The sequence below is a fragment of the Myotis lucifugus genome, unplaced genomic scaffold, assembly GCF_000147115.1.
Source record: "Myotis lucifugus unplaced genomic scaffold, Myoluc2.0 scaffold_12, whole genome shotgun sequence".
In the NCBI taxonomy this organism is placed as follows: domain Eukaryota; kingdom Metazoa; phylum Chordata; class Mammalia; order Chiroptera; family Vespertilionidae; genus Myotis; species Myotis lucifugus.
Genome location: NW_005871060.1, coordinates 10,104,881 through 10,127,306, shown reverse-complemented (window position 1 = coordinate 10,127,306; position 22,426 = coordinate 10,104,881). Strand labels below are relative to the sequence as shown.

At 36.1% G+C, this 22,426-nt stretch overlaps 1 protein-coding gene across 6 annotated transcripts in view; it reads left to right on the top strand.

Moving 5' to 3' along the window:
* The window catches only part of SNCA (synuclein alpha), a 106,143-nt gene that overhangs the window by 14,343 nt on the left and 69,374 nt on the right, over positions 1-22,426 (top strand). For 5 of the 6 annotated variants that reach the window (XM_023750300.1, XM_023750301.1, XM_014452082.2 and 2 more), the window contains exons 3-4: positions 206-247; positions 4,987-5,129. In XM_023750300.1, the coding sequence (XP_023606068.1) occupies positions 206-247; positions 4,987-5,129 (185 nt within the window). The remainder of the gene's footprint in view (positions 1-205; positions 248-4,986; positions 5,130-22,426) is intronic. The other variant, XM_014452085.2, reaches the window with a different exon arrangement.

Here is a 22,426-nt window from a genome sequence, read left to right as displayed (position 1 = left end):
GAGAGAGCCTCCTGTTAGCTTTCCTTCCTTCTACCTGTAGTGATAGCTGAATTTCCTTGGTTTGGGTCTTTTGGCCCCGAGGATATCTTTGTGTATGGGCTTCTACAGATTGAAATTTTGTTTGGATTAGTTGTATTTAAAATGAGCTATTAGCAATATAAGTCCAGTTTGAGACTTATGGTTATGAATTTGTTTGATTTTATAGGCTCCAGAACCAAGGAAGGAGTGGTCCATGGTGTGACAACAGGTAAGCTCCATGGGCTGTATCCAGGGATGATGTGGAAAATGCCTTGCAAGCTTGTAGCCCCGGCACTAATCATGCAGAATGTCAACAACCACTGTGCCTGCGGAGGAGCAGTCTAAGGAAACATCAGCTCTCTTTAATCTTAGTTCTTTATTAAATATTTTAGATAGGTAAATATTTATTATAAATAAATAAAACAATATATTTAACTGTCAAGAATGGTGAATCTGAATTGACCAACTATGTTTAATTTACAAAGTAGTATAGAATATGAATATTTTGACTTAGTTAGGCCAGGAGTTTTCTACCTACAATATCCATGGAAAAGAAATTCTCCCAGCCCTAACCGGTTTGGCTGAGTAGATAGAGCGTCAGCCTGCGGACTGAAAGGTCCCAGGTTCAATTCCGGTCAAGGGCATGTACCTTGGTTGCGGGCACATCCCCAGTAGGAGGTGTGCAGGAGGCAGCTGATCGATGTCTCTCTCTCATCGATGTTTCTAACTCTCTATCTCTCTCCCTTCCTCTCTGTAAAAAAATCAATAAAATATATATTTTTTTTAAAAAGAAATTCTCCCAGTTAGCTAATCCCAAGATAAAAACCTAGAAAACTCGACCTTTAACCCTGTCAACTTCATATATCACATTATAGGAAAATATGATAGTGTACTTAATCTGGACTTATGGAATGATATCTTTGAAGGTGCTTTAAAGATCAAAGCATAAATTATGATATAAGCTTACTCAGTTTTTCCCTCCTGAGTGTATGGTGTAAAAAACTTCCTATTGAGATTTTCTGAAAGCATTAATTCTTATAAACTGAAATTTACTACATGATATCGAATACACTTAATTTTTAACATGTCCTAATTTAAACTTTCTTACTAAATTGCTTTATAATATAAATCTTTATTTTTCTCAAATTTTTAATTTGTATGCCAATTTAAAACTAGGTCTTAATTTTATAATTTTGCTTAATGTCAAAGGTTAGATTTACTATATCTATTCTAAAAGTTGGTGCCACATTTCCTTCCTGGAATTCTATTAAGTTAGTTAAAGTCAAATATAAATCTAATTAATGTATTAATTACAGATATACAGATAATTCTTTATAATGGATTCAAAATTATTTGTTGAGTACCTATTGTGAAATAATATAAAGAAAAATACAACAGTATCTCTGATTTTAATGAACTCAAAATACACTAGTGGAGGTAGATAGACATACTGGGAAACAAATCAAAGAGATATATTTATTATTCAAATATAATAAATATATCTGAAATACTGAATTTGCTGAGTAGACAGGGTAACTTGGTTTAGGGATGAAGGCTTCCAGTCAGACGAAGCTGTATGAACCAAAATGGGAAAAACTGGTACATTTGGAGAAAAACATAAGCAACTTAAAATATTAGGCTATAATTGGTTGGGAGGAAGGTATCCTTTTTGATCCTGGTTATAATATCGTTTCCCTTAATACAAAACATTTATTAGTCCTAGCTGGTTTGGCTCAGTGGATAGAGTGTCAGCCTGCAGGCTGAAGGGTCCCAGGTTTGATTCTGGTCGAGGGCACATGCCTGGGTTGTGGGCTTAGTCCCAGTAGTGGGTATGCAGGAGGCAGCTGATTGATGATGTTTCTCTCTCATCAGTGTTTCTATCTCTATATCAATAAAAATATATTAAAAAAAACATTTATTAGATGTAAAATGTACTTATTTGAATGTTTCTTTTTCTTTTGTCTTTTTATCCTTTGTTTGAAAGACCTTACTAGGGGAAAAATAAAGGTCAAGGTTAATGGATAAATCCACTAGATAAATCAAGTCCTACAGAAATCTTTTTAAATGTATCTATTATTGTTACATGTATACTCTGTCATTTTATAATATAACTAATTTACTTATTCTGACAATGATAAAACCTAATGAAAATGTAATAAAGCACAAAATGCATTTTACTATGCAGTTTATATGTATTAAAATAGGTTAAGGTTTATACATCTATACTAATAAAAGGGTAATATACTAAGTAGACCGGACATCTTCCGGACAAAGCCACGGTGGCTGGGGCTGAGGCAGAGGCAGTTAGGGATGACCAGGCCAGCAGGGGAGAGCAGTTGTGGGTGATCAGGCTGGCAGGGGAGAGCAGTTAGGGAGTTAAGGCTGGCAGTGGAGAGCAGTTAGGGAGATCAGGCAGGCATGCAGAGTGGTTAGGGCAGGAAGTTAGGTGAGCAGTTAGGAGCCAGAGGTCCCGGATTGCGAGAAGGATGTCCAACTGCCCTTTTAGGCCCAATACCTAAACCAGCAGTTGGACATCCCCCGAGGGGTCCTGGATTGGAGAGGCTGCAGGCCTGGCTGAGGGACACACACCCCCATGCACGAATTTTGTGCACCAGGCCTCTAGTATATAATTACCTAGGTGTTGTAAAAATAAAATTTCATGACTGGCAAAAAAAAAATTATGAATCTGTAAAAAGATCACAATTTACTTTTGTGTTTGCTCTTCCTTGAACAAAGCAAGCATACCCTTGCCCTGGGCTCTCCCTCTGTCTGAAAAGCTCTTCCCCAAGATCATATACTTGGCAAGCTCCCTCATCTCCTCCAGTCTGTTAAATGACACTTCTCAATGGGGCCTACCTGGACCTGTTTAAAATTGGCATCATTCCCTTCACCTCTGGTAGGCTTACCCCCCCGCCCACTCTTAATTTTCTTTTTTGCCAAAGCACTATCACCTCAAACTAGTAGATAAGTTATAACATGAAAATGTTCATTATCAAGCAAAATTTCCTATTCAGGTTCTTGGGGTGGTGTGGTGGCGGGGGTGTGTGATGATAACCCAAAGCACATAATTCACTATTTTTAAAAGATCAACATTCTAGAAATGTTTAAAAACATGAAATTTGCAGTACAGATTTTCACTGCCATTTAAATTTGAACTTTGCATTGCGAACAGCCATTACTCCTTAGGAGGCATCAGTCATGTCCCAGAAGTGGCAAAAGGCAAATATCAAGCAACACCTGCTGTGTGCTCTTCCTGGGTTTAGACTCCAGGGTCACTTGTCTCCCTCCCCCCCACCCCCCATTGCCCAGGACGGGGAGAAAGCCTTTGTCCTTACAGACCACCAGAGCTCCCATGACCTACAGAAACCCTGTTGCTTTGTCCACCCTGTTTAATCATTGCTTCTCCCAACTGGTGACATGAAATCTGCGCAATAATCATACAACGAGCATATAACACTGAACAGTGACATGGTGTAACTTTTTTGGGTTCCTAGACTGGGACTTATCTGGAGAGGATCTGTACAGGCACAAAGCATAACAAAACTGTGTCTCCGTTTGCTTAGGATATAGCCTGAGAAAAAATATCACCTCAAACCCCAAATTCCTGAAGTGTGGGATAAAGGCAGACAAAAATGAATTTGTGGGCAAAAAGAAAGCAAACATTGCATAGATAGAGATAAGAGATGCAAGGCCTATGTTTTATGGGCATAAACCTTATAAGGTTTAGATGATGAGGGGTTGTTTTGTTTCTCCATTGTCTTTGAAATGATTAAAAGAGCAGATTATCTTGTCTTTTGTCACTCTTTCATAGAACTCTTTATTTAATCAAAACAAACACTTTTATTGGTGCTTTCTTTAATTGGTAAAATGCATGGAGAGAATATGTAAAGTTCAGCAATATGAATATGAATAGTTCAGCAATTATATCAGATAGTGTCTTAGAGAATTTTTGATATTAGATTAAATCGCTACATCTAAATATAATCTTAAACTATTGATACTGTTTTCTAAATATTTAACTTATTTTTAAAAATCTACTGAAGGACCATATTCTATTTTGCTTTGTGAAAAGGAATTTTCAGTGTGTTCAGCAAACTTCTTCATTTTCATATTTTACTTAATGTCTGACTCTCTTGTTCCCATTAAAATATTGAAAATTAATCATATTAAAAACCTTTCTGTTTCAACTACCTGAAGTTTTATGAAAGGGACAAGGGTTCCTCGTAACCATCCCTTACTCCACTGTTTATTTCTGATAGTAACGTGTGAGCATGGATGTGTTATGTGACTCAGAAGGTATGGCGAAAATTAACCTCTTGAGTGAGATAAAAGAATTGGCACTGAGCCCTGGCTGGCATCACTCAGTGGTTAGAGCATTGCCCCACACACCAAAGGGTCGTGGGTTCGATTCCCTGTCAAGGGCACATAACTGGGTTGTAGGTTTGATCGGGCACATGCAGAAGGCAACCAATTGATGGGTCTCTCTTGCATTGATGTTTCTCTCTCTCTCCATCCCCTTCTTCCTCCCTCTCTTCTATTCTTTCTAAAGATCAATGGAAAAATATCCTCAGGTGAGGATTAACCAAAAAATGGCACTGAAATTGGAATAAAGAAATAAATTTCATGCTGAGTCCGATACAGCTGTAACTGCACCTGTAACCATAGCTTTCTGCAAACTTTCTTTAATAAAATATAAACCAAACTCAGATTGTTCATGGCTTTAAATTTGCAGTCATAAACTTCAAGCACCTTTTAGTGATTAAAACAAAGTATCTTAGCCAAAATTCAATATTTGGTCCTGTGCTCACTTTGAAATCTTTACAGCTTTCATTTCTTCGACTCTTCAGCTATCTGTGGTATGTGCACATAGAGGTCCTGAGAACTGGATAGCTAGTGGAAATAAAATTAGTTTAAGTTGCTGTTGTTCTATCCACCTCTTAATCTGTTGTTGCTCTTGATGTACCCCAGTGGCTGAGAAGACCAAAGAGCAAGTGACGAATGTTGGAGAGGCGGTGGTGACAGGGGTGACCGCAGTCGCACAGAGGACAGTGGAGGGAGCAGGGAACATCGCGGCCGCTACTGGCTTTGGCAGAAAGGACCAGGTGGGCAAGGTATGGATGGTTACATACGTTTCACGTTACACTTGTAAGCTTATGAGGTCATGGTGCTTTTCCATGCAAGGCTCTAGACAGGAATAAGATGCTTACTGGGGGACGGATAACTGGCCCTCTCCATTCAAAAGTACAGCCTTTATATGGGTCCTCTTTTTTGAGGTATTAACCCAGATAAATGCCAGGAAGACTGCATAATGATCATGATTGTTTCATTTTGTGGAAGAAAGTTCATGAAATGAACAATGTAATAAATGTCAAAGGAAGAGTGACATTTCAGAAAGAATGGGTGCTTTCATGTTGGCTATGAATCTTGGAATTTCTCTTTGTCGAAATAGAACAAATCACTTTGTGCCCAATTTCTTAATTTTCAAAATGAAGATCTTTTACTTGATTTCTTTCTAATGACATCGCCTCCGTTTAAATGACATGTTGAAATATCATGTAACAGTTTATTGCCAAAAATATGTTTGTGGGAACTGAGCTACTTCAAGTGCATAACAACCAGACATCATGGTTCTGGGGTGATTTAAAAACTCTCAGAAGAATTTTGACTTTGCATCTTTGATGCAACTGTGACTCTAGCATGATTATATAAAAGATATTATGACTTTCATTTTAACCAGGTAAGTAATAGAAAACGAGGTGTCAACTGGAAGATGAAATTTTATAAATTTCATGACCACGGCAGCAGAATGATTTTTGCTTTTCCCCTTGCTCTTCCTTGAACAAAGCAAGCATACCCTTGCCCTGGGCTCTCCCTCTGGCTGAAGAGCTCTTCCCTTAGCCCAGTGGTCAGCAAACTGCAGTTCTCGAGCCACATGCAGCTCTTTGGCCCCTTGAGTGTGGCTCTTCCTAAGCCTTAGGAGTACCCTAATTAAGTTAATAACAGTGTACCTACCTATGTAGTTTAAGTTTAAAAAATTTAGCTCTCAAAAGAAATTTCCATCGTTGTACTGTTGATATTTGGCTCTGTTGACTAATGAGTTTGCCGGCCACTGTGAGGCCTAGAGCTTATTACTTGGCGAACTCCCTCATCTACTCAAGTCTTTGTTAAATGACACCTTCTCAATGGGGCCTGCCTGGACCTGTTTAAAATTGGCAACATTCTCCGCACCTCTGGTGGGCCTAATTCCCCTACTCTTTATTATTCTTTTCTTTTTTGCCAAAGCATTATCACCTCTAACATAGTAAATAAGTTGTTATTTTTTATGTATGTTATTTATTTCTCACCTTCTAAAATACAAGCACCATAAGGGTAGAATATATGTTGTTTGCTGATATTTCACACATGTCCAGAAAGCACCTCTCTTTCCTGGCAAACTGCCCTGAGTCCCTCCACTCCATGTGATCCTATGTGCCAGCTTACCTTGCTGGATCATGAAAACATTGATTAAAAAGGACAGGACTAGACACTATGACATATTTAGATTTTTTCGCACGGAGTCCCATTGTCTGGGGCAATTGATGCTAATTTCGGAAAATCTGGACTGGACTTTCAGTGACGTTCTTCAGCTAACACGTGAATGTATGGTTGCTGATGAGACTTCTTTGTGCAGAATATGGTTTTCAAATAATCTTATCCCTGGAGCTAACAGCTACAATAATCCCTACTTTGTGTCTAGAATCATAATTACATTTATTCCTTTATTACATTTCAAAACAAGGGAGACTTCAGATATCAGTGCAGAGATAATTAACCTGTTTTGTGTCCCAGATACTTTTGCCAATCTAATAGAAGCTTTGGGCCCTCTTCCTTCCAAAAATGTACACTCACATACACACACAAAAAGGCTTAGTGGGATCATGGAAGCCCTAGACCAGTGATCGGCAAACTCATTAGTCAACAGAGCCAAATATCAACAGTACTTCTTCAAAATAGACTCGCCCAGGCTGAAAACCGACTTCTGCGCATGGGCCACGAAGTTTCAATCGCACTGTACGCGCGCCCGCACGTGGTATTTTGTGGAAGAGCCACACTCAAGGGGCCAAAGAGCCGCATGTGGCTCGCGAGCCGCAGTTTGCCGACCATGGCCCTAGACTGACAGAGCCCATGATTTAGACCATCCCTAATTACACAGGTGGGGAAAGTGAAATCTACAGGAGGAAGTTAGTCCAACATCACATAGCCAACTTGTAACAGACTGGATACCAGTAGTGCTTTTCCATCCATTACATCCCTTCCTCATAACCTAGCATCCTTTGGGTTTTTGTAAACTGATTTATGACAAGCAGATTTAACTGGAGAAATTCTCAGCTTTAGAATATTAAGAAACCATGGAAACATGTACCCCCACCCCATTTAAAACATACAATATAAATTGCAAATAAGGCATGAAAGTGCTTTATTTCTTACAAAATAGGACTTGTGTTTTACTCTTCTGAAATATTTTATTTACTTTAATATTTTAAAGCAGAAATTTTAAATGATGTGACAAAATTAACCATTTAGAGATATTCTCTTATGGGTACTTACAGGTTCTCACAAATTTCTAATATGAAATGAAGTCATAAAACCTAGAAGTTGCAGCATAGTTGTAGGGAAAACATTGAACTGGGAGTTGAAATGGCTGGTTTTCATCCCTGCTCTGTCACTAACTGGCTGGATGACCATTTGCAGATCTCCTAAGACTCTTTCTCACCTAATGAGGAAACTATAATAGAAAATTGGGTTAAAGCCCCATTTAGCAATAAAATTTTGTATTTCTATAACTTAAGGAAGACACCAATAAACTTCTTTCATTGTGGGCACTTCCACTTCTATGAGATGCCAAAAGATCTGGGGAGTTTAAATAAAATGGTTGAATTTGCTCATTATAAAATTTGAAATACTTTAATTTTATCATTTAAATTCTTATCAAAGTGATTCTGGTGAATGGAAATAAGCAATTTATTGTTGTTTAACCATTTGTTACTGACTCATTGAGAACTTATTCTCATTAAAAAACAACAACACCAACAATGCTTATTCCCAGAAACTTTGTTAGATGTTGAGGCTAAAATAATGAGAAATGTTCTAACAAACAAACAAACAAACAAACAAGACTGGAAAACAATAAACAATCAGGAGTTGAAGGAGTAGCATTTCAGGCAAAAGCAAAAACATGAGGGAATCTCATGTGGTGGAGGGGTTCAGTGGCCAATCAAAGAGGGCTGTGGCTGGAGCCCTAAGAAGCTGGAGGAAGAGGCTAGAGAGTATGCTGGGGCCACATCATGGCTGGCCATATTAAGAATGCTGGTCTTTATTCTAAGAATAAAGGAACCTATCAAAGCTTTTTAAGCAAGGACGCCAGGTTACAGGTTTGCATGTTGAAAAGATATCTCTGCCTTAATGTGAGGAATCAGCTTAAAGGGGTCAGAGTGGTAGCCCAGTACCAATTAGTGGGTTGTGGTGGAAAGAGGAGATGACTGCATATACCAATCAAATACAGTGCTGGTGGGGGAAGAGGAAAAACATGGATCAATTTGAAGACTATGTAGAAGTTAATAGCAACAAGATTTGGTGGTGTATTTCATGAGATTTGGGGTAACAGGGATGTAACAAGTAGGGCTACTAGATGTTAGATTGTAGAGTGGAATCATGTTAGTGCTATTCTCTTGGTGATTGGTGCCTTTCTTGAAGATCAGGAACACAGCAAGAGGAGTAGCTGTGTTAGTGTTCAGCTTTCATGCATTTTAAGGATATTTGGCCCATTACTCCCTGACTGAGGAAACAAAGCTAGCTAGCATCCTTCCTTCCTTCCTTCCTTCCTTCCTTCCTTCCTTCCTTCCTTCCTTCCTTCCTTCCATTTTGTACTTTCCTGGTTTGTTTGTGTTTAAAACAAGAGCTCTAGTAATTTTATCTCTCTCTCTTTCTCTCAAGTTTATCTCTTTGTAACATGCTAGATTTGGTGTATTCTGTCTCCTTTTGATGTTAAAAGGGAGATATGACAACAGATACCTAAGTGTTTTTGTGAATTTGATTATCATATAAATGAAGCCACTCTTAGTAATCATTTCTAATGATCAGATATCAGATTAAAGGACAAATAAGATGTCTTGAATTTTAAGAATTTGCTTTATCAAATATTATTAGCTTCTTTGATTAATACCTCCGAATAATACATCTTCTGATCTGTATTTTTACCTTAGCACACAAGTGGTTATCAGCCATACAATTCATTTTTTGAAGCTCAGTCATTTGATTGGCATGATAGAACAGACCATGAATGCATTGGCAGAATATTCAAGTTAAGTTCAAACAAACAGTGATGTTATACAGAGAAAATTTGTTGCTCACGTCTATCGAGAACAAGTGATCTGCTAGTTCCAATGATATTATGTATAGAAAGTAGCTTGCATAAGATTTGCTCTGTAGTGCCACCGTTTAAAGTATACAGCTCGTCACTAGAACATTTGCTCCGCCTCAGCCTCAAAAGTGCTTTGCATGTCCTTCTGCTCAAATCCTTGCTGAACAAATGAGTTTCTTTCATGCTATCTGGAACGCCCTGGAAGAGTTGGATCCTCAGTATCCCTGAAGTTTATAGTTTTGTAATTATCTGGGTTCACAGAGAGTAAAAGTCTTGAATAAACTACAAAGCCACTACCTGACAAATAGTACAGCAGTCAGCTTCATTATCACATTCCAGTTAGGCACTGACCGATCTACAAAGATTCTTTTTGTGCAAGAAAAAAGTTTGAAAATATTTATAGCCTCAGATATTCCAGTTCATCTGTTTTCTCTATTTTTTTCTTCAGAATCAGAGTGAAGTTTTCTAAACAGTGCCAATGTGGAAAAATTAGATCAGATTATAAAACACTTTTTCTATCCTTAGCACAGAAAAATGTTGATTTCAAATGGATAGATGTCCGCATTCTCTGTAATCCTGCCATAATTCATAAGAGAGTAGCTAACCAAGTGTGTGCTCAGTGACTAAAACAAAGAGGCCAGAAGCATGTCAGGTTTGACATTACGATCTATGACATTTAAGCATCCTTCTGCTTAATTCCTTTGACTTACTAGAGCTATCATGTAAGCTTGATGCAATTTTATTTTTAAACACTTGAGTGTTATGGACATTTTTATTAAATGATTAATCAGATGATGGATGTTGCCATCAGCTAAGTCATTTTAGGTTGACTTCACAAGTAAGCCAAAGCTCACAGACAACCTCTCAGATTTCTCTGAAGAAGCATACACAGATCATAGATGTTATCTTCGCATCGTTCATGAGAAGGTAATTAGAGATGTCAAGATTAGTGAAATATTTTACAGTAAACTTTCTCCTTAAATGACTAATCAAGATTGATATACTGTCTTAAATAATTAAAAGTTCGAGTGTTGTCTTTGTGCTTGATCTCAGAAGATAACCAACATGACTATTAGTCATATTTACACCTAAACTAAAAGATCTGTGGCACAATGACTGATTTGTATTCCTGGTGGGAGTGGCGTGTAATATTGATAGCATTGTATTCTTAGATTAAAGCACAATGTGGTAATTAAAGAAAAAACCTAATTGACCAAATCAATTTATTTATATATATATATATATATATATATATATATATATATATATATATAATCTGTAAAATTTTGACATGTGGTATGTAAAATCAATATTTTATACTCATGTGAGAGTCAACTAATGTAGATACACTGTCTCCACTTAGAAACACATCCATTATGATGGGCTTTTGTTGTACCTAATAATATTTCAAATATTTTACTGGGTCAGGGATGGATGAATCATGGTTCCTAATGACCCTTAATCCTGCAAGGTAGTAAATAGGAAAGTACGTTTTAATTATATACAAAGAGGTAAGGAAGATAGGCTTATGGTTGTTTTTTTATTAAAATTCAGTCTATTAACGGGTACTTTATATGTGCCAGACACTCAGCTGGCACGGTGGGGAATGCAGAAGTGCATAGCTTGTGGATGGCTCCTGCCTTCAAGAAATATACAGCCTGGGGATGACAACTGACATATTTGCCCCTGGGGCAAAAGACCATCTCTAGTCTTTGAGAACATGTATGTATTTGTAACAAGTGTACGTCCATCATAGAGAAAGAAATGATTTTTGTTAGAAATGAGAGAGATCTATTTTTCAATACATATTATACTTTAAATTTTTTGTCAGTATACTATAAAATTACTTCATGTACGTAGAGATAAGAGCCATATTATTTTAGCTGTTTAGACAAAAAAATAAAAGCACTTCCATCGAGTCCTAAGACCAGTGGTTAATAATCTGTTAGCATTACATCCATGCAGTATATACCAGGTGTACCGGTTAATAATGCAGATTTTTTTTCAATAGATGGAGTTACACATATGTTGATATGTATCTGATTTGATATGTATGCTATTTTGTTGTATTGACAGCAAGCTTCAAAACTTCATATGTCAAATTTTCTGAAGGTGTTAACATCATAGATATTTTTACCCTTAAAAATGTCAAATTTCATGCTAAAAAAAGAGCATTTACAGGGAGTTTTAATTCATTACTTTATTTTGAAGAAAAGTGCTGCTGAATACTTTGGGAAGCTTATGGTGAACATGCTCCATCTCAAGATACTTGTGAACGCTGGTTTAAACACATTAAAAGTGATGATTTCAATGTGAAAGGCAAAGAACATCCAGGTCAACCGAAAAAGTTTGAAGACCAACAATTACAAGCATTATTGGATGAAGATGCCAGCCAAACTCAAAAACAACTTGCAGAAAGATTAAACGTTGCTCGGCAAACAAATTTCCGATCATTTGCAAGCAATGGGAAAGATTTTAAAGGAAGGAAAATGGGTACCACATCAACTGAACGAAATGGAATACCAAAAAGTCATCAGTAAAATGTTGCTTCAACGGCACAAAAGAAAGTCTTTTTTGCATTGAATTGTGACTGGAGATGAAAAGTGGATTTATTTTGAGAATCCCAAATGCACAAAATTATGGGTTGATCCAGGTCAACCAACAACATCGACTGCAAGGCCAAATCACTTCAGAAAGAAGACAATACTCTGTGTTTGGTGGGATCAGGAAGGTGTGGTGTATTATGAGCTTCTAAAACCAGGTGAAACCATTAATACTGATTGCTACCGACAACAAATAATCAATTCGAACCACACTTTGATTGTGAAATGACCAGAATGTGCCAGAAGACACGGCAATGTAATTTTGCTTTGTGATGACGTACCATCACACACTTCAAAACCAGTTAAAGACACGTTAAATTGATCTTGCCTGGGAAGTATTAACCCACCCGCTGCATTCACCAGACCTTGCTCCTTCAGATGACCACTTGTTCTGATTGATGGCATATACACTTTCTGAGCAGCACTTCAAAACATACGAAGAAGTGGAAAATTGTCTCTCTGAGTAGTTTGCCTCAAAACAAGAAAAGTTCTATTGGGACTTTATCCACAAATTACCTGAAAGATGGGTGAAATGTGTAGCTAGCAATGGACATTACTTTGAATAAAGCACTGTTAATGTTTCTCTTGAAATTATTGTGTGTGTTTTTTATTACAAAATCTGCATATTAACTAGTACACCTGGTACATGAGTGCAAATCCAATTTCAGTCTTCAAAGAACTGATCATGGTGATAGTTTTGTTTGGTAGAGGAATGTATTTTAGCAAGAGTATGATAAAACTGCTTCAAGGCATACCATCAACAGCTTTAAGCCATATTTGTGCAGTTGGTTTATTACTTATATATGCTTAATGTAGATTAAAATTCTAAATGTCACTTGAGAGCAATGATCATACTTATATGAACCCATATTTTTATTTTATTTTTTTGTTAATCCTCACCTGAGGATATTTTTCCATTGATTTTTAGGGAGAGTGGAGGAGAGAGGGAAAGACAGACAAAAACATCAATATGAGAGAAACACATATATCGGTTGCTTCCTGCACAAGCCCTGGGCTGGGGAGGAGCCTGCAACAGAAGTATGTGCCCTTGACTGGAATTGAACTCGGGACCCTTTGGTTCACAGGCTGATGCTCTATCCACTGAACAAAACCAGCTAGGGCTGAACCCATCTTCATTGTGTATGTGTTAACATCTATTGATAATGTCCCTTCACATACAAAGATAACATGATATTTTTATAATGTTTTGTTAATCAGATGCTGTTATATGAAGGGTGATATCAAATTTAGGTGGTTCTTCTTTTAATCTCTATTATCATCTGAGCTATTTTTATTTAGGTGACAGGCATGCTTGCATATTATGACATACAATAGTCTTATCACAAACTTCAATGAAAATCAACTTGTCTGTCCCTAAAAAGAAAGAAATAACTTGATTTTTTTCTGCTTCAAAAATTATCTTTTAGTTGATTTTTTAATTGTCAGGGAGACAGTTGATGGTGTGTTTGCTTTAATAAAAAGAGGTTCTGTGGTTCTCAAATATTCAAAATATACAAAAATCTAGGACAGAATATGTTCACTTGAATTAAAAATATATAAATAAGGTAAATGAGATACCAATTATGTTTTGCATGCAAATACATAAATATGGGACTAGAGTTGGATGACCCATCTCATCAACCTAATTGTTCTTCTGTGAGGGAAAAATAAGCAGTTTGTCAACTAAAATATAATTCTTTTATAAGGAACTTTATTAAATCTTCACCAAATATTTGAATATTTAAGTTATAATTGAAGTACCTCTCTAACAGGTGATTCTGGAGCCACTAACAGATATTTATGAACATCCCCAAAGTAGTATTTACATCTTATCAAGGCTATAGTATATATATATTAATGTAAAGAACACTGAACCATAAATTATGTTGGCTGAATAAATGATTAAATGAATGTGAAAAAAATAAAAAGAAGGAATATGTATTTTATCTTTCTGATTAGAGGTAGACACTGTCTCACCTTTCTTTTGGGTCCTTCGTACTAACACAGTATGATGGATCTATTTGGAATTCAGTTCATAAGAATAAATTCAATTGCAACTTTATGGATTGTGAAGAATAATGTGAACTTTTAATTTAAGAAAATCATATAGATTTTAACTACCTATGCTTACAAGGAAATGATATAAGTCTGATAATCCATAGTAGCAAATCACCTCCAATTCATATATATTCCTATTTGATTATTGGAAATCCCCCAAAATAAAAAAAAATTCTTTCATTGTACATTAATGCCACACAGATTTTATGAGTATGTCCATATAGCTTTACCTAATTTTTGCTCATGGATTGTGTATTTTTTGCTGTCTCTAGGAGAATTGGAGAAGATATGCACTTCCTATTATGTCACTGAGTTTTAGGATTCACATAATTGCAAAACAAAGAAAATGATATCAGTTAAAAGTGTTTTATCTTTAATTTCTAATACTATGATTTATGTAGAGTAGACTCCTTTAAAAAATAATCTCTTTTGGGTAGTGAGCACATGGTGCAATATACAGATCTTGTAACACAGAAACCCACCCCTGAAACCTATATGTTCATGTTGACCAATGTCATCCCAATAAATTTAATTAAAAAAATAAATAATTTAGAAATAAAAATAATTAAATAAACAAATTTTAAAAAATTAAAAATAGTCTCCAATGAATTCCTGCAAAGGGGAATTAACATTTTTGAAACCACACCAGTTCATAAGTGTTCTGACTAAAGCTGCTCTGTATCTGTTTTGATCCACCCTGAGAGCCAGCTGGCCTTTATCTGCCTATGGGGCTTCTGGTTTACCTGCACCATTTGATTCAATCATCTACAGGGAAAGCGTGGCCTAGTGTAGAGGGCATGTGAGTTTCAAGTGAGGGAACATGAAGGTGCTATTGTCTCTCTCCCTGTGCTAGATTTTGTCATCACACCTCTCTGAGCACAGATTTTCTCATCTGTGAAATGAAAGTGTTGGATTAAATGAGTTCACAATGTTTCAAGTCTGTGTTTAATGGCTTGAATTTTAGGTTCATTTGTTCAATTACACATTGCCAGACCTCTGGCAACTCATTTAACCTTTCCAAACCAAAGCCACTCATCTATTACTGGCCATTCACGGCACAGAGTCAGGGTGTGAATTAAATGAAACAATGCAGACAAAAGATAAACAATCAACTGTAATGCATTATACAGTTAAAACATTCTGCTAAGAAGAGTCTGCCTTTTCTCTAAAAGTTGTGTTAGATAAATGATGGTAGAAGGCCTTTTCCGTATTTGTTGACAGTTTGATGACTTTTAGTAAGCAGATTGTATAACACAAAGAGGGAAAAGCTATTCCCTAAGCATTCCACTTTAACTAAATAAAATGAAGTCACACTACTGTTTGTCCTTAGAGTTTCCCCAAGTAATGTGGCTTCATTGAATATTATACTCCTGTTGTGATTAGAAAGAAATGATTTGGGGAAACACTGGAATAAACGAAGCTAAATTTTTTCTCTTTTAAACTGAAAAAAAATTTCAGAGCCCTAATATGTTAGGGTTATAGGTCTTTCCTAATGCTTTTTTTTTTTAATGCCAAATCCAGGGAGAATAGTTCTGGATGTTCAGTGAAACACAGGACGTATTTGCCAATGATACATCTGATAAAGGGTTAATTTCCAAAAAGGAAGACATATAATCCAATTAAAAAATGGGCAGAAGACTTGAATAGACATCTCCAAAGAGGACATACAGATGGCAAGGAGACATATGAAAAAATGCTCGAAGTTACTAATCATTAAAGAGATGCAAAGTAAAATGCCACCTGCCAGAATGCAATCATTAATAAATCAACAAACAACAAATGCTGGAGAGGATGTGGAGAAAAAGGAACCCTAGAACACTGTTGGCAGGAATGCAGACTGGTACAACCACTATGGGAAGTATATAATCAGAAATAATATATGCACCCCTATGTTCATAGCAGTGCAATTTATAATAGCTAAGATCTGGAAACAGCCCAAGTACCCGTCAGTAGATGAATGGATAAAAAAAAATCTGCGGTACATCTACACCAGGGGTCCTCAAACTATGGCCCGTGGGCCACATGCAAATACAAATATTGTATTTGTTCCCGTTTTGTTTTTTTACTTCAAAATAAGATATGTGCAGTGTGCATAGGAATTTGTTCATAGTTTTTTTTTTAAACTATAGTCTGGCCTTCCAACGGTCTGAGGGACAGTGAACTGGCCCCCTGTTTAAAAAGTTTGAGGACCCCTGATCTACACCATGAAATACTATGCAGCTGTAAAAAAGAAAGATCTCTTACTCTTTGAGACAGCATGGAAGGACCTGAAGAGTATTATGCTAAGGGAAATAAGCCAAACAGAGAAAGCCAAGTATCATAGATCTCACTTATATGTGGAATCTAATGAACAAAATAAATTACAAAATAGAACCAAAGACATTGAAGCATACAACAGACTGACATATTTCAGAGGGAAGGTGGTGGTGGGGATGTGAAGAGATTAACCAAAGAACTTATATGCATATATACATAACCCATGTACACAGACAAAAGGGCAGTGAATGCCTAGGGAGGAAGAGGGAGCAGAATGGAGGGGGTTAATGGGGGGGAAAAGTGGACATCTATAATGCTTTCAACAATAAAGATACATTTAAAATAAATAAATAAATAATAAAATCTCTTTAACTAAAAATCTCTTTTCTTCTTCCTTTTTATACTTTACTGAGGGAAAAATAGAAAAAGTGTCTGGCTAAGGATTTAGTTTTGTCGCCTCAACTGTGAGCTTATTTCCCAGCAATATTTACACTTTCTACTTAGATGTAGGATAGGGAAGGGACCAGCTATTATCCAGGGTTTCATATTTTCATTAATTTTATGTTATGTATGAGATGTCCACTCAATCATTAATAATGTCATTGGAGAATAAATTGATACAAATTATTTTTGTGAACATAATGAAAATCTATATTGAAATTATGCATATCCTTTGACTCAACAATTTTACTTCTAACTTTAAATGATCATAAATTTAAATATAAGGATGTTCATCTCAGCATTGATTATAATTGAAAATCGAGGGTGGGGGCGGTGAAAGCTAGAAATTTGACAATAGGTACTTAGTTAAATGCACTATGGTTGATCCATACAGTGGTGAACAGCCATTAAAATGTTGGTGTAGAACAATAATTACTGGAGTGGAAGGATGCTCTTGCTGCACTAAGTGAAAAGAGCAGATTATGAAACAATATGGACAGTTTACATAGTATAGCCTATGTAAAAAAAACATCCGAATGTGACATATGTATGTATAAAGATCTGAAGTAAGTGCACCAGGCTCTTGGGTTTTTCTCAGTTAAGCTCTGTTTGCATTTCCCACTGACTAATTCTTTGCTTTGGGGAACTGTGTCATTCACTATAGTTTGGTTCCCAGCCCCAGGCCTTACTTGTTAAGGGCCAGTAGTGCCTCCCAGGCTTTGTAACAACCACAGAAAGCCCTCCCACATTGTCCTTGAAGAAATACTGCAACTAAGTGACTATTTCTGAGTCATGGATCACATTTTATCGTCTCCCTTTGCTTACTTATATTTTATAAAATTTTCTTTAATAAGCATGCATTTATAACAAAAGCCTAATAAGCATTTATAATATTTCACCCTATTCATCATTTATGTGACTAAGCATTCTACTGTTTTAACCATAATTAGAACTCGAAGATGCTAATTTTCCTTTTTAGCATTTTAGTTCCCACTCACATTTATTCAACTGATTCAGAAAATTATCTTAGCTTCACAGGTACTTAAAAGTACAGGTATAATGGCCCTGGCTGGGCAGCTCAGTTGATTAGAGTATTGTCTTGATACACTAAGGTTGTAGGTTTGATTCCCGGTCAGGGCACATATAAAAAAGTCAACCAATGAAGGAATAAATAAGTGGAACAACAAATGTTTCTCTCTCTCTCTCTCTCTCTCTCTCTCTCCCTCCCTCCCTCCCTCCCTCCCTCCCTCCCTCCCTCCCTTCCTCTCTCTCTCTCTCTCTCTCTCTCTCTCTCTCTCTCTCTCATCAATAGATAATAGATAATGAAAATAAAAGTATAGGTATAGTTATCCATTTTTCAATTCATTCATGTGACTCACATTTGTTAAACTTCACTATGTGTAAAATACTATGCTAGGAACCCTTACAGAAAAATAGAAATATATTTATATGTAAGACCAATTTCTTGCATTCTAGGCATTGATATCTGGTTGTTAAATCATGATCAGTGTAGGAATGGGTTAGTCTATTAATATTATATACCTTGCTTAAAGATTTCTTCCCCAACCTCCTTCTTTTCCAAGTTTCAAGGAAGGCTGTCTCTGAGTGAGGTATCTCATAGCACTCATAGTCTCTTATAATTTCTCAAAAAAATGTGGTTATAATATATTTCTTTCATTTATTCCTTTTGGTCCTAATTATCAAACCAAATTAAAATACCACCATTTCATGCTTTTGGTGCATATTAGTAACTTAGTATTTTGTAGAATATGAACCTATTCTAATGAAATTACTTGTATCTTTCATATTTATAATAGTTCTTGCTTTTCCACACTTTTATAACAATTGAGTTGATTATATATGGATACATGAAATTAAGAACAAAGCAAACATTTCACTCATGACATAAATGTTGTATTATCTTAAAAACAACATTATCTCTACACATTATTCCTATTCCATTGAATACTTTCTCAGTAAACCACATAAACTACATTGACTGTTGGACAGATGGGCAGAACCACATGCATCCAATACTAGGCAGTTGGTGAGGCATAAAATGCCAGAAAGAAGATTAGGAATATCAAGATAGAAAGCTTCCGCTTGCTCTTTAAAATGATAATCCTTTGCTCCTGACTCTCCACTCTGTGTTTCCCTTTGAAAGTAATGTCCTACAACTTTTCATATTTTATATCCAAACACATGCTCAGTGATTTCTTGTTAAGTTATATATGAATAACAATGAAATGTTTAGGCAGATTGAAAAAGGAATTCCCCATTTCTCTGCTTTTTATGCATGGATGACAGCTATGACATGTATGTTTTCTCAGCAAGGAATGTGACAGTGTTCAGCTGCAAGGTGAGAGGGAGAGAAAGGCTGCAAACTGAGGAGTAGTGTGGCATTTGTCACTGCCAGGGCTCATCAGCTGCGAGGGCCTCTGGGAGACCAGGCTCCTTTACTTATTTCTTTTGGAATACTTCAGCAATAAAGGTTTCATCGGAAGCAGAGAGAAACACAAAAACTAGTTAGCTTTTGTGAGGCAGAGCAGTCATCTCTAAACCTTGATCGAGATTCAAGAGGAAAGGTTTATAATTCTCTTATCCAGAGGCTCTACTGAGATATCTAAAACATTCCAATCTCAGAAGCTCGTTTGAGGTGTGACAGATCTTGTTAACAACAAGTGAATATCCATCAAAACAACAGATAAATTCTGCCTACTGTGATGTTGGTCTGGTTGAAACCCTTTTCGTCTAACAGTTCCTCCTTTGTAAAGGGAATCAATAGACAACTTACAGCAAATTATGTATTAAGGGCTACTAGCTTGACAGTCACTGAAAATCGTGCATATATTTGCTCTTTCTTAATCCAAAATATCTCTCTCAAATCAAGATGGCAGTGAACATTGTGTGAGCAAGATGGCTTGAGGGCCACAGCTCTCTTCACTTCCTATTCTCAGACCTCTTCTAATTGATAGAGTAAAATTGGAAGAGCCCTCAAGCAGCCCATTGCAGCCCCATTCATTCTGCCTCACAAAGGAAGATAATAGCAACCACAGTGATGGTGGTCAGTCTCACTATTTCATGCTCAGTATGAATATTTGCTTGGAAATAATGCTCTCCACCACATTAAAAAACATTAGAAAATTGTTTATGTAAATCAGCATGCCAGATTATTTATCTATTTAATTATTTATTTATTCATTGTAGTTTGTGTGGAATTATTTCAGCCCGAAATTTTCATTTCAGTTGTTCTCTACCCAAACTTTTAACTGAACCCAAACCAGCTAAACACACATGGCTTTTACTATCATGCAAATTAATCCTTCTTTAAAAATAAAAATTTTAAATGCTGGTAAATATGCTTTTGAAATTTTTCTCTCCTTTTTTAAAATTAAATTTATTGGGATGACATTGATTGATAAGATTACATAGGTTTCAAGTGTACATTTCTATGCTACACCATCTGTAAAGTGTATTGTGTGCCCACCACCCAAAGTCAAATCATCTTCCATCACCATATAGTTGGCCTCTTTACCCTTCACTATCCCTCCCACCTCTCTTCCCTCTGATTACCACCATGCTGTTGTCTGTATCTATGAGTTTCGGTTTTACATCCCACATGTGAGTGAAGTCTTATGGTTCTTAGCTTTTTCTGACTGACTTATTCACTTAGCATAGTATTCTCAAGGTCCACCCATGTTGTTGCAAATGACAGTATTTCATCTTTTCTTATGCTGAGTAGGATTCCATAGTGTGTATATATGTACCATATCTTCTTTACTCCTCTATGGAAGGACACTTTTTATTCATGATTTTCAAAAACTTATCTCCCTTTTCTTTTTTTAATTTAAATTCTTTATTGTTTAAAGTATTATATTCTCCCTTTTCCTTTAATTATGTCTATAGTCTTCATTTTTCAAATTGATTTTGAACCTGCTTTTAATGTTAGTTCTTATGAACTCCTCTCTCAATTCTAAATATTCCTGTCTTTGTTTTCTATACATTCCTTTTCACAGTCTTGAAGAATATTTATTCATTTGTTAGAATTATATGTGTTACTTAAGGGAATGCATTTTAAAATACATGCAATCACCAGTTAACACAGCATTGGAGTTTTCCTGTTAGAGATGCACTGTTTTCTGTATATCTCACTGGGAAGAAGTTGGGTGACACTGTTATAATGTACTTGATTGATATGAACTTTTCTAAGATGCATTGTTTCTGAGAATGCCATTGTTTTGTTTCATTCAGGTGCATTTCACACAAGCTGATTCTTTTAGATACTTATTTCAGTACTATTATTGCACAGGCATTAAAACTTGTCATCTTTTATCTGTCCAGTTCATATTCTTTATGTGACTTAAGTTAGATACACATTTACATTTTAAGTTGTCATTTTTTTAAACTTTGTATTTTGAATGAAGGTTGAAGGTGATCCACTAGAGAGCAATCAGTAATAATTTCTAACAGCAATGCTATTTAAAAACCTTATAGGTAAATACAGAACACAAGTGAGCCCACAAAAATTATATGAGGTCCTGTTTACATCACTACTTCCCTTCACATCTAACACTCAACTAATATTTAACCAATTTCTATGCAGTATCATATGCTATGAGAATTCTAGGACACAAGAATGAATAAGAAATGTTCTTGAATCATTTTTCAAATGGAACACAGCATATCTGTGTAAGAGTTACTCCTACAAATCTCAGTAATGCTAAAGGAATCATTTTCCCAGAGCTATTTTAGACTCTAGACACTTAGTTCACTGTCTTTCTCTCCTTATCAGGCTGGAATCATTCCAAGCTTTTTAAATTCTGGGCAGCCATGAAAATAAGACAGAGAGGATACTGAATCTGCCACAAATGTGACATTCGTTTCAGTCTTGTTTGGTACTGAAGGTCACGAATAGAATGAGGTTTTGTGTGTCTTGTTTTTTCCCCGTTGTTTTTTTTTTTTCATTGATATAAGAAAAGAATTACTAAAACCAGCAACATGAGCACTAGGCCAAAGACTAACACTGATTCTTAAGTAAATAGGAATCTTCTTCTTAAGGATCTCCATGTATTTAAAGAGATTCCATGTTTTCCCATTGTCTGTGAATGGTGGAGTAATCTATTATATGTGGCATAGTTTGAGTTACAGAAATCTGAGTTCTGGAAATGGCCCCTGCAGTTATATAAGGATATATAATGTAGCCCTCTCCAACTTTCCATGAAAAATGGAACTGCACTAAGTTTACTAGTTGTGTGATCATGAATAAATTGCTTCATTATTCAGTTACATCATCTGTATATAAAGAGAAAAATAAAATTCATATCTCAGAGGTGTGGTGGAGTTTACATGTGATAAATGTGGACTCAGAGCCTGGCACAAAGAGCTTAATACTTGTAGTCCATCCTAGTTTTCCTCAGTATTCCAAGGACATTAGTCGTATCCCATCTACAACACTAATCCAATTGTACTGTGTTAGTGCGTGCTTCCCTGCCAAATTGTGGGATAATTTGGGATAAGGTCCTTGCTGATACACCCCATATTTTACATAGTGCTTTATGATTTTCAAATTGTGGGCATAGTGACAAATACACAGCATAGTTTTTAGGTGCTCATTATTGTCATTCTTGTTACAACAGCTTCCCCGTAAGAT